The 12,823-nt window shown below is 38.8% G+C and overlaps 1 protein-coding gene across 1 annotated transcript in view; it reads left to right on the plus strand.

The window, feature by feature from the left end:
* Positions 1-12,823, plus strand: part of DYM (dymeclin) — a 167,803-nt gene that overhangs the window by 13,863 nt on the left and 141,117 nt on the right. The window contains exons 3-6 of the mRNA XM_026039349.1: positions 252-304; positions 732-825; positions 1,880-2,013; positions 8,040-8,112. Of these exons, the coding sequence (XP_025895134.1) occupies positions 252-304; positions 732-825; positions 1,880-2,013; positions 8,040-8,112 (354 nt within the window). The remainder of the gene's footprint in view (positions 1-251; positions 305-731; positions 826-1,879; positions 2,014-8,039; positions 8,113-12,823) is intronic.

The raw sequence follows: 12,823 nt of genomic DNA on the forward strand, positions 1-12,823 counted from the left end.
TTCTCGCTTTGACAGACATTTCACTTTTGGATATTGGGTTTCCTGTTTTACAGCCACTGTATTTCAAATACATTTTGTACATATTTATTTTAYGTATTTATTTTAAACCAGCTAACAGATTGCTGAAATAAAGGACTTCATAGATTTTTTTTTTCCCCCCTGCTATTTTGTTCGGAATTTTTGCTTTAGTTTCAGGAACTCAGTTTGCTTATCYAACTGTTGATATTTTGCTTTTCCCTCCTTCCCTCTAGTGCTGACTTAAAGCTACTAGAAGAAGCCACCATCTCAGTCTGCAAGTCTTTAGGTGAGAAATGTGATGTCTTAACTTTCTTTTCCATGTGGTTTATCAGAAGAATTAAGGAACAACATTGATGCACACATCCACAGGATACTGTGCCTCTCTGCATTCCACTAGTGAGATTAAACAGTATGTATACTTCTCTATACATCCTGATAGGAAATAATTGTGCCATGAAGAAGACATGGAAAGGAAGCTGAGTGCTACATGTGGGATATTTAAATCCACAGCGCAAAGTATGTTTAGTGAACAATCACAGAGCAGTAAAGCATGCGCTGGAGAATCCTAGAAGAAAACCAGTTGCAATATACTTTATGTAGAAGTATTTAAAGCTTTGGAAGCTGTTTTCATTCTGTCTTGTTTGAACTAAATGGTATCAAATTACAAATGCTGTATAATCTTTTTTTCTTTTTTTCTCCAATCCATCATCTAGTTGAGAAGAATCCTCGAACCGGAAACCTTGGGTCATTGATTAAAGTCTTTCTTTCTAGAACCAAAGAATTAAAAATTTCAGCAGAATGTCAGAAGTAAGTAGATGAGGAAAAGCTGTGTTTGCTCTTTCACTTCTTAAAWGTTCTTTTGTTTCTAGCTCTTGAGGTTTTGCTCTGCTAGTTAACATATTTACAGACCCAAATTTAGATTTCTCTTACTTGTTCTGTTCCAACAAAGATATATTCAGTACACTCTCAAGCACATACAATTGAAGTGTAGTAGATAATTTTTTTATAATTGGGACAAAAAGGCACATTTGCCTTCTCACGTGTATTACATAAACCACATTTGTCTGACTGGGTCTGCCTTCCGTTTTGTGCAGTCCTTAGGTGTTGCTGTCTTAATTTTCTCTGAATCCCACATGTAATAAACGTGCAGCACAAATTCCCATTCCTGGGGTTAGTAGAGATGCTCAAAACCTCGGAGCATAAATAACCTCTAAGAGGGAGACTGACCAGTCAGGGATGTTTGATGTTCTTATACCTACATGACAGACGCAATTCAAGAATATGTTGTGAAATCACGTTCTCTTTGCATTCAGAAAGCTGGGAAAAAAATCTTAAGGGGAGAAGGTGCTTTTGCTTTGTTGTGCTCCTGAAATCCATAGGTATGCAGAGTCATCGGAGAAATATTGGATCAGGAAAAGTGTTAAGGCTTGTGGAGTCTGGAATAGTTTTTGTATTGAAGTTGTTGGAAATTTTCATCTGTTTAGGTGGACTTGAGATTGCAGGGTCTAGAAACCTTTAGAAGTGTGTGTAAGCCATTTAGTAAGCTCTTTGAAGAGACTAGCACTTCTGACATCTTTAACAATACCAATTTAAAATTGAAACTGTATCAGCTTGGAAAAAATACTGTATTTAAATGCACTTCTAATTTATTTGCTGTAGCAGCCTCTTTTCAGTTGATACTTCAGGGCACTTTGGTGTTTTTTTGCTTGCTTCAACTATAAGAATCCCCAGTAAGATTTTTATAGACATTATAGGTATATAAGAATAGACATTCTGGCATATATCTTGTGATTTTTTTTCTTTTTTGGATGTGTGTTTACAAGCTGTTACTGACTCTTGTTTGCTTTTGCTTCCTTTCTAGTCACCTCTTTATTTGGCAGGCTCACAACGCATTGTTTATTATCTGCTGTTTGCTGAAAGTATTCATCAGCCGAATGTCAGAAGAGGAACTACAACTTCATTTTACTTATGAGGAGAAAACRCCAGGCTCGTACGGTAGGTGCGCACTGTTCTGGCATGTAACAAGTGCTCATGGCAAAATAAACCTCTCCTAAAGCTAGGTTTGTTTAGTTTATTTCTCTTTAAACATTTATTTCTAAACGTAGTGTGATCATTTCTTAGCAAACTTTATCTGGTATTTATAAACAATAATTACAAACTGATACTGCAGACATAAGTTTTATTGCATTTTAAACTATATTAAAATTACTAACAATCCTCTTCAGAACATGCCCTGGTGTCCTGATGCCTCTCATTTTTGTGCGAGGTGCTCTGCTACACAAGGTGTAAGAGCATCTGCACAGGAAGGGATGCACAGAGCTTTCCTTTCCTGCTCCTGAGGACCCTGTCTGAACATAATCCCTGCTTTCCTGGGCCTGTTCAGAGCACAGGATTGCAGCCCAAGTAAGGAAAGGGACAGGTGGAATGGAGAGAGCCGAGCATAGCCTTTGTCCTCTGAGAAGATGGGGAGAACAAAATATAATTGGAGCAGAACTATCCTATTGACCACTGTGGGAAAAGGTGAAATATCATAGAATTTAGTAATAGAAATATACTGAGAGAAGTAAATAATTCTATGATTAAAGCGATCCATTGAAAGCAGAAATTGCTCTCAGTTAGTTAGCAGGCAGTATTTCTTACCATGAAATCTCTCAAACAGGAATCACAGAAAAGTCAACTTAGAATGCTTCAAAGTAAGTGCAGCTCAAGGAAATGGAGAATGGATTGCACAAGAGGAAAGATAGCAGGAATGCCTGGATTACTTAAGTATCTTCCCTCCTGTTCTGGGCTTTTATAGTATTTAAAAAAAAAAACAAAAAAACCCTAATCTCTCTAAAGTCATGCTTTTTGAATGTGAATGCATGTGTTCAAAATTGGTTTGATTACTGCATAAAAAATCACGTCTGCCACAGTTCTTTCGTTTCACACTGTCATGACACTATCACAGAACATGTGAAATTTCCTTCTCTTCATTTAGAGTTCAGAGATTTGTCATTCATTGCATAAAACCAAAAACTGTGTGGCCRAAATATCTGGTATCAGAATGAGATATCTTTAGTTGTTCTTTAACCTGCTTGTAAACGTGTTACCGATGCAGATTTTCCCAAGGAGTAGAAGGCAAGGACATATGTCGGGAATGCCTAATAGCTGCTTGCTCACTGAATAGTGAAAATGGTTCATTAAAATCTGGTTAACTCCTCGGCGCCTGCCATTGCTCTGGGGAAATCAACCTTCTGGTGCCAAAAGATTAAGTGCTACATGTTGAAATGGTTTAATGTAGTTAAACTGTGGTGAGTAATCTCCGAGAATGAGGTCACCTAGCTGATACATTAAAAAGCAGCGCCTGCTTATAATAAGCTATCATTGCAGACTGCCTGTGGGTTTATACCTGGTTTAAAAAAAGAAAGGCCACCCTTTGCTTAAATGCAATACTGTAGCACACTAAAACAGATAGGAATGAGGGAAAGTTTTGTCAGTTTGAGCCACAGCAGTCTTTTTTTTTTTCCTTATGTTTAGAGTTTCTCGCGGTGTAATATGAAAAGTGACTGTTGTCACCAGGCTAGATCCCTATTTACACAGTGTTTAGTAGCACTTGACTSTAATTCACAGTGACATTTATTAGCGATAATTTTACGCATATTGATGGCAAATGTTCTAGGCAATTATCTTTGAGCAGATTGCTAGCTGGATGGTCTTGATTAGGAAGGTAATTGTGTGTGGTCTGCTGGCTGGAAGAAGGGACTGAAAGGCAGGAAGCGAGTTCCTTGTCAGCTCTTGCTGCCYGGCCATGGACTTAGGCCAATTTTTTCTTGAGTTTTCATTTGGAGATCATTCTTGTGGTCCTCTTCAAGGTACTGAGGCTCACATCATGMCATGTGGGTTTTTCTGTCACTTGCAGGTCCTAACAAATGCTTCYCACTTGTATTTTTTTCTAATGACTTGATCCTGTAATTTTTGTACTGAGATGCAGGAGAAGTGAAATAGCATCAAAAGAGTATAGTAAAAATGCTGCTGTGTTAGGGCTTATTTAAAGTGAACTGGGGGGAAAAATGATTTTATTTCTACTGTCATAATTTCTACTTTCATACTTTTACTACTTACGCATAACTTCTACTTTCATAAAGTAGAAAAGTAGATCCTTTTGATCACCTTCCCTATCACTAGAATGCCCTTGGTCTTCTGAGAACATATAGATTTGTAAGTTTGGCACATACAACAGGAGTTCMGGAAGTGCTATCTTTGAACATTTTTTTTAAATAAGCTGTTCTGAGTTGTTCCTGTTTTTTTTCATTTGCCAGAGTGGGGTATTATGTTTACTCTTCTTGAGACTATTTTTGTTTGGCTGTTCAAACTATGAGCATCACTTCCCCTGTTCCCGTATAGCCAGAGCATATCTCCTAGCACCGTGTTCTTAATTTAAAGTTAGCATCTCATGTATTGTGGGTGCAGTATCAGCACATTAATTTGCTTGGGCTGYAGTCGGTCACAACATTGGCACCTGCAGATATTGGCACCTGCTGATATGCTGAAAAATTCCTGATATTACTGAATTTGAAATTAATGTCATCTTCCATGGCTTATTATCTCGGCATTTAGTTCAATTGCTGTATAGTAGTTAGAATCTACTATTTTGGAGAACCTGCATGTTTATTTGGGAAAGCGGGCACTTGTTCCTTGAGGGAATAACGTGGTTTCAGTTGGGCTGCCTGATTTTTGTGGCCTTCAGTGACTGTTTTTAGCCTGCCCTGTRCTAAGTGAAAGCCTCAGCAATAGCGACGATGTTGAGTAAAACAAGTCGGCTCTTACCAGTTCCTCACTAATAGGTGCCCATATCAATATTTTTGTTCTATGCAGACCTCTCTTGATCCACTTTATGAACTGCTAAATATCCTGGCGTATGTGGATCTAAGCTAAGTTTTTGCTAACAGATCATAACATGTTCTGGTGACGTTTCCACTGCCTGCATCATAGTTACAATAACTGTATTGTAATTCAGGAGCGTAGGAGTGGTTATAATATCCTGTATCCTTAATCAGATTGTCAGCTCATTTAACTTATTCTTTGACCTATAGCAGAAGATTTGATTCATTCTGTATAAAGAGTATTTTAATCAGAGTTGCTAAGGACTGCACTCGGTGCATTATAGCAAGTGCAAAGGAACACCAAAGTAGTAGAACGGGTGAGWTTTATGAGGAAAATCATTGAAAGGTCCAATTTCCCAGAGAAYAAACCAAGGTTTTTACAAAACATGCCGCATTTAGTGTTTTTTTGTCTTTCTTCTCCCTTCTTACAGAGATTTTTGGAAGGATGGGAATAGAGGAGAGAATAAGCAATAATTATTTATTGCAACCGTTAAATGCAACTCTGCTTACAGAGCTTTTACTTATTGCATAAAGGAAATTAGGGATGGCAGTTAGGTTGTATACTCCATGCTGATACTTTTTGGGCGAAGTGGAAGCTTTTGAGAAACCTGGGAGCTGAAGATCTAACCACAAGAGCCCCAAAACCTTTGTGTCTTGCAGCCTGCTTGTTATGTAACTAATTGAAGGGAAGAAGCTTCAGGTACTCATCTAAGTGACATGAAATATTTCTTCACTGCTGKCCAGGTTTTCATAACTCTATGCAAGCACAGGAGCAGCAGAGTAGGAGAAGCTGTTAGTATATAGGCTGAGGTTATTGCTTGCTAGGCCTAAATATGTTCCTGATATTAGGCACATCCAACTACTACAGCAGGTCTCGACAATCATGATCGTTAGCCACTTGGCAAGCAAGACTATTTTATGGTATCTATGTTAGATTCTACATTATGAGCAGTGGTGGAGCTATGCTGGTCACAGGAGAAGAGATGGCACGTCCAGCAGTATTGTTTAAGTAACAAAATCACGSAAGTAATCCATGTATTTGAGGCTTCAGATATAAAGATTGAAAAGTGATGCCTCGTAACTGCATGTCTTTATAACTCTGTGTCTGCAGTTACATTTACACTGTAGTAGAGTTCAGTAGAGACACCTACGATTTCTGTGTGCAAGTCTGATCTAAGCTTATCTGAACAGATTCACCCTTTGCTTCTTGCCCCAAGGGTCTACATGTGTCTTTAATCCAAGTATGTGATCTATTAATGTGAATGACTATTGTATGCATTGTCTTTCTCCTGCTATTGAAAAAAGACATTGTTTATGAAAACACAGAGTGTTCCCTGTTTATAGCTCGCTCTCACGTTATAGATTTGGCATGTGTCTGCCTCATTGTCTTGGCAAGGCAAGAATTAAACAAGAATGCCTGTGCCCCGATGGGGAAAAGGATATGGTAATTATTGCAGCTGAATGACATTGATTACGGCAATTAAGGTTAAAAATGGAGCAAGCAAGAAAGACTAACATCTTCCAGTCTACATCATGTCTTAACCAATCGTCTCACTTTATTTTTACTCTTTATTTTTATTTTTGCACTTTAAGTGCAAGAAAAAACCTTCTTTCATATTCAAATACCACTGTGCTTTCTCCAAACAAGTTGTGCACAGGGCACTGKGGAAAGAGTATTCTCTTTTTTATTTTATTCTTTTTTTCCCCTCTCACTATTAAGAGGAAAACATTAGATACTCTTTGGGAACATACAGACGTATTTCTGAATAAGTATTTCCTAGATTCATAAACTTTTAGAGAGATTCACCTTCAAGTTGCTGTACAATCCGCTATCTGGACTTCATTATTTGCCATAGTTTCAGTCTTAGCAGCCCTACTTTTGTGCAAACAGGACCTACGTTGTGTTTACTCATGGGGAATTCTATATAAAGGAAACCATATTTCCGTGATAAAAAACTGATTTCCTTTAGAATGTGCAGTTCACTAGGTGGCAATTTTTAATGTGTTTTTAATAAACTGATTGTGGAAAGAAATGATTTTGCTTTATTGTGACTATTCCCTCTGGTGTGCTTCCTAAAATTGAGTCCTGGAATTAAGAACAAACTTGGTTTAAGCAGAATAACAGTGCCATGACTTGGTTGTAATCGCTGTATTTATAGCGAGACATATTTATCTGAAAATGTAAAATAAACAGCCGTGTGGGTAGTGGTTGTGGCACAGTGCTGTGATGCCCTCATCCGATGAGGGAAAGGGGGAAAACTTGTGCTTGCTTTGGGGCCATTCTGAGCTGTAAAATCTTTTACTTTTTGCATTATATGTATAATTTTTTTATAAACAGAAAAAAACTTGATGATTCAAGGGGTGTATCTCCTATTTTTTGGTATGACAACAGTGGATGGTTGAACGGTTTTCTCAAAGCTTCTGTTCCTGTTGCTTTTGAGAATTGCAACACGAATGGAAAACATAAGAAGGCCTAATGACTAAAACGGGTAATCGTGCCATGTGTTTGGTCCCGTGACGTATGTGAGTTAAGGGTAACTTTTGGACACTTGTATTTGGAAAATGATGATCTTGCCTTGAGACTGAGTGAAACCTCTTCCCTAGATCAACATGCCTTCATGCACAACACAACAATTGCTTGAGAATAGCCCACCCTGAATGCACCATAGGCTGCGTTCGTTTGAAAGAGCACAATTTAGGATATTGTTCAGTATAGGTTAAATAAATGAAACTATGAGCTTTCTATATTTGCTTCTTCTGAGGGCTGAAAAGAGGTGAAGGGAAATGCATAGGGGGTGCAGGGAATTTTGAGAGGAGAGTTGAGCTGTGGGCCTGTGGGGAGTCCCTGGTGATCCATGAGCCAAGCTGTTAGTAATAACCGTGTTTAATACGAGCTTAGCTAAGCAGTAAAGCATGTGGGTARTGGGAAAGGCTTCGCGTGCTCAGTATTAACATACTTCCTACTATGATATCAGTCTCCCACTTAGTTTATTGTATATTGAATTTTGGATAAGCGTGCCATCTTCATAAATGGATGGAATTTCCAATGAAACTTAGTGTTTGTGCATTCATAGGTGTTGATTGCCTGGATCTATGTGTCGAAATAGACTTTTTTTTTTGTTAGAAAATTCAGGCAATCTTTGGTGTGCTTCTTTTCAGGAWCAGAATGTGAAGACCTCATAGAAGAGTTGCTGTGTTGCCTCATCCAGCTCATCGTTGAAATTCCTCTCTTGTAAGTTGTTTTTCTTTACAGCTTTTGTTGATAAACCAAACATYTGTGCAAATATAAAGCTTAAATGATGAGACTCATAATATTCTTTTTTTTTTTTTTGAATGTGAATGCTCTATATTGTTGTAAAGTAGTGATAATGGTAAACCGCTGCCAGTACCAGCCCTGAAGATTTTATTAAAATGAATAATGGTCAGCATCTCATGCTTGGCTCAAACTGAGTGAGCAAGAGTTATCCCATTTGTTTTGTAGATGCTTTGTTGTTTTTCTTGGGTACCTCTATCAATACGGAGAAAATTACTMCCAACTTTTATTTGGAAATTGTTACGCTGTGAACTTCAGTCATGCGTCTCGTTCTCATTTAATATTTATTTCTGAAATACRAGTGAATTGATATTTGAAGATGACAGATGTGACCAACTGGAATATTTCTGTAGAGCTCCAGTGCACAATTGATTTGTTTGCTTTCCTTTTTAAAGGCATCTGTCTTATTTGAGGGGTCTTGATTCTGCATTCTACTGGGATGTGTGCCGTGAAACTTCACTTTCTTACTTGCAGTCCTTGGTAGTAAAGACTGATAACCTTATTTGTTTCCTTTTTTTTGAATAAAAAATATTTTTCATATATTTTCATATATTTTCATATAGTACGTATCTCTGGTTTAGTTTTCATACTGCTGATTGTTCTTTTGGTTGGAAAGCTGACAAAGACACAATAGTTTTTGAAACATTGCTCATTAAATACAGTGCTGTCAGCATTACATGAGGGTTTGGATAGTAACTGTGTAATGGATTAGCACTATGATTAAGTGTGCCATTCTCCAAAGCTTGTCAGTGCTTCCTGGAACAGATACACTTTTTGTTTGCAGCAGATTAGAAGACATAAGAAGGGGTGAAAGGACTGAAATATATGGGCAAGTTCATAAATCCCGTGGGTGGGTGTTCATTTTTCTTTTTTTCTTCTTTGTTTTTGGAAACTTTCTTGCAGTCCTAATTGCTGTGTAGAGTCAAATATCACTTATTCTGCCGTTCTGGCAGAAAAACAGCAATAATTTTATGGCCATAATTGTTCTTAACCTTTTTCAACATTTGAACCTGTCAGCATCTCCATTCTGCATGAATGTGGCTGCAGGGAATGGGAATAGTTGTTGAAAACACTTATACAATATGATATAGTAATAATAATGATCCTCTCACAGTTATATAGCTGCTGTATAATCTTTAATGTTCAGTTATAGTGGGATCATTCACTCTTCTCATGTTGGATTTGGAAAGACTTTGTGAAAACAAGTTTTCTTGGCTGATTTTTTTTCTCTAAAATAGTATGCTATTAACTGCATTGTTAATTTGGACAAAGTTAAGTAAGGTAGTAACACTAATAAAAATGTGTAATATTGTATTGTTTAGCACTGTAATGTGTTTAACAATGTAATAATGCCTTAACAATAACTTTTTCCCCCAGGCTACTGAATGAAAGTAGGGAAGGGGTAAAGTATGGAAAAATTTACTCTAATACACCATGAAAAAAAAAAGTAGTTCCTGGTGAGAATTTTCCTTCGGTTTCATGTCTCCTGCTGCTGAAGGTTGCCTTCTTAATGGTTAAAATTATAAGGTAAAAGTAGCTGTGTTTAACGTCAGAAGACAAAAGGACCACAATCTACTGCTGGAGGAGGGAAATAAGCAGAGAGAAATTTGTTAAGATAGAAAGATGATTCCTTTGCTGTTCAGTCTTGAATAGTACATTGAAAAGTTGTATGTGCAAGATGAGGGTACCATTGGGAGGGAAGTTTAAGGGTATATCTACGTGGTATTATTCAGGTAAGTCCCCAGTCTCAGCCTGAGTTGCTGCCTGGGCTTGGCGCTGGTCTAACCAAAGTCAGGAAGGATCAGGTCTTTCCTGAGCACGGGCAGAGCCTGCACTGCTCTGAGCTCGCTTCACCCGGAGTCTTGGCAAAATGAGCTCATGTCTGCGTGCGAAATAACGTGTAGACGCATTTGGAAAATGCAAGTGGGCAGTCAAGCTCGAAACTAATAACCAAGGTGTGGGAGATGGGGAAGAAGACAAATCACAAGTCTGTACCTCATCTCTCTGTCTTCTCCTGTGAGGTATAACTGAAGATCTGAAACGTGTTGATTTTTGCTTGGAAAGGTTCCAGAGATGTGCAGCCATGCATAGGTGGAAAATGCATCTCTGAATTACCTATGAGGAATGAAAAAAAAACATTTCTCTGTGTTAGAGCTCGTGCTGAGGAAGACGAAAGCACATTATGGAAGTTGTCCTCAGCAYAGCTAAAGCAGGTGGGAGTGGGGACATGGGGCTCGACAGCTTTGTGACCCTCTGTGAGACTTATTAAAAAGACCTTAGATTAATTATACCCTTTTGCAAAGCAGACTCCGTACAAAATGCCAAAGGGAAATTTCTCATATTGACATTTAATTTTGAGAAATTGTACTTAAATTGCATTATTGCTTTTTAAGGATCAGAGCTGTGCAGTCCCTTGTAAGACTTGAGTTACAGTATGTTGATCTTTTGATTTATGGCTCCTTTGGGGGTGTTATGGATACTGTGCTTTTTCTTTGGTCTTGCTAATGTTAGCACCCCTGAGTATACATTAATGATCAAAACTACATAGTCAGCAAAAAAAACCCCAAAACTTAAGTATTTAATCATATCTGTTTTGCATAGGAACTATTCCTAACATTTTGTTGCAAAATTGAGCTCCTAGTTTTAAATAATAAAGGCTTCTTTCAGCAGCTTGTTGAGAGCTGGTATGCATAATTGCACATCTGGTTGTTATCAGTACATTTTTTTACTTCATTTAAAAACTATAAATACTCACGGAGGAAAAATGAAATATTACGATCCAGTTACATCATTGTTAAGTAGCACCCTGGTGCCACTAGAAGTTAGTTGATATTTCCATTACATTCTGTCATTTTCTGTAGTCAAAATAGTTGTAGGCTGCAATTTCTCATTGAGAATAAATTTGAAAATGAAAGATCAGAATCATGTTAAAACTATGTGACTCATTTAAGGAGGATCTCTACACGTTCTGGGAGTAGCCTCTTTTCTCCATTGCCTAAACATGCATTAGACCAAAATAGGTGGTTATTGCCACTGAGTGCCACCACCTTTAGGTGCCTCTGGTGTTATACGGAGACCTTCCTCCCCCAGCACTGGAGCAACTCTCCAACTCAACTGGGCTGCACAGCCAGAAGACCTGACATGATCCATATGGATCTGGCACCGTCCAGCTCTGCACAGGTTTTGCAGTAGCTTTTTCAGCACATGAGTCATTTTCTGAATGTTTTTAGCCACATAGGATGATKTAGGAATAGACCGGGATGTAAAAGGTCTTGAATCCTGAAATTGTTTTAATTACTGAAATAGTCACTTCAGAATATTCCCAGGTTTGTTGGGTTATTGTACCCCAATCTCTAATTCCATCTSCCGCTCAGGAAAGCCCAGCGGTGGGAAGGTGTAACAGGAGAGGTTGGGCTGCCCTCTGCTCCGTCGGAATTGCTCGAGTGCCTCGTTGGGACATCTCCCAAATGCCTGGAGTCAGCTGTGATGAGTGGAGCGTGTTATTGGCCACCACGGTGCCTACTTGCCAGCAGTGGGTGTAAAATCAGGCACGAGTCCAAGAGGAAAGATTACGTTCGCTTTGAGTTGTTGTACTTGTATCCTGAGACTGATAACCAGATATTCTACTTGCTTTTCAGCTTCCAAACCTGCTCCTATTCTCTGTGGTGACTCCTCTTTCACCTTCCTGGTGGGCCCTCAGGAAGCAGGGAAATGAAACCTGGTTCCTGTATGATTTGAGGCTTTTTGTATGAATCAGCCCTTTTGGCAGCTCTCCGAAATTAGAAAATGAGTTGCCTTTTAACCTCTGAGTACTTAAGAGTAGACAGCTCTGGCTGGGTGAAAGTTCAGGAAAACATTTCAGCCAGGAGGGGGTTTGGGCTCGTGGTTTGCGTGAGGGTGTGAATTGACATTGGGAGTTTTGTTCGTGACTGCTCAGCCCATTTGCTGGGTGTGAAATCACATATAAGCTCTCAGCCTCCCCTTGTGAAGGTGTAGAAATAGCTGCATTTCAGTGAGTAATAAAGATTTTTACGAAAGCACGTGAGTTGAGGAGTAACTGGAGTTCTTASCTGGGATTTGTTGACCCCTTGCTTCATCTAGTGATCGTAGTCCTCTTCCCCCCTGGCAGGGAACAAGGCTGGCTGGCTGGGCATGGGCACAGAAAGCAGTTCTGAGCATTGCCTGGGCTTGGAGATAGGCCACCAGCTGCAGAGTGATGACACTTAAATAGATGGTGGAAGTTCTTGGTAGATCATCCTGGTCAAATGTTGTCCGCATCAGCCTGTGAGCTCTGAATGGAGGAAGCAGGTGGTTTGGTTAAATTATGCTTGCATTAYACTAGCACCTAGAAGCCTTCTATTTTGGAGCTCCAAGGATGATACAAACTTGGAACAAAGATGTGACTCCTTCTCTAAAGAGCTTATAACCCAAGAGAATCACAGCTAGGTGTTCATTTATAGTCACCAAAGCAACACTTGCTGCCAGAAGGGAATATATATATTTATATATGTATATTTTAAGTTTGGTGTCGTATGCAAGGAACTGGACCTGTTTGGTTGGAGGTGCAGGAACTTGTGCCACCTCCTGTGATGTGAAACGTGAAAGCCAGGAGAACAAGTGCTTAAAACCT

This window comes from Nothoprocta perdicaria, unplaced genomic scaffold (genome assembly GCF_003342845.1).
Source record: "Nothoprocta perdicaria isolate Ctin4 unplaced genomic scaffold, notPer1 scaffold_10, whole genome shotgun sequence".
Taxonomy (NCBI): Eukaryota; Metazoa; Chordata; class Aves; order Tinamiformes; family Tinamidae; genus Nothoprocta; species Nothoprocta perdicaria.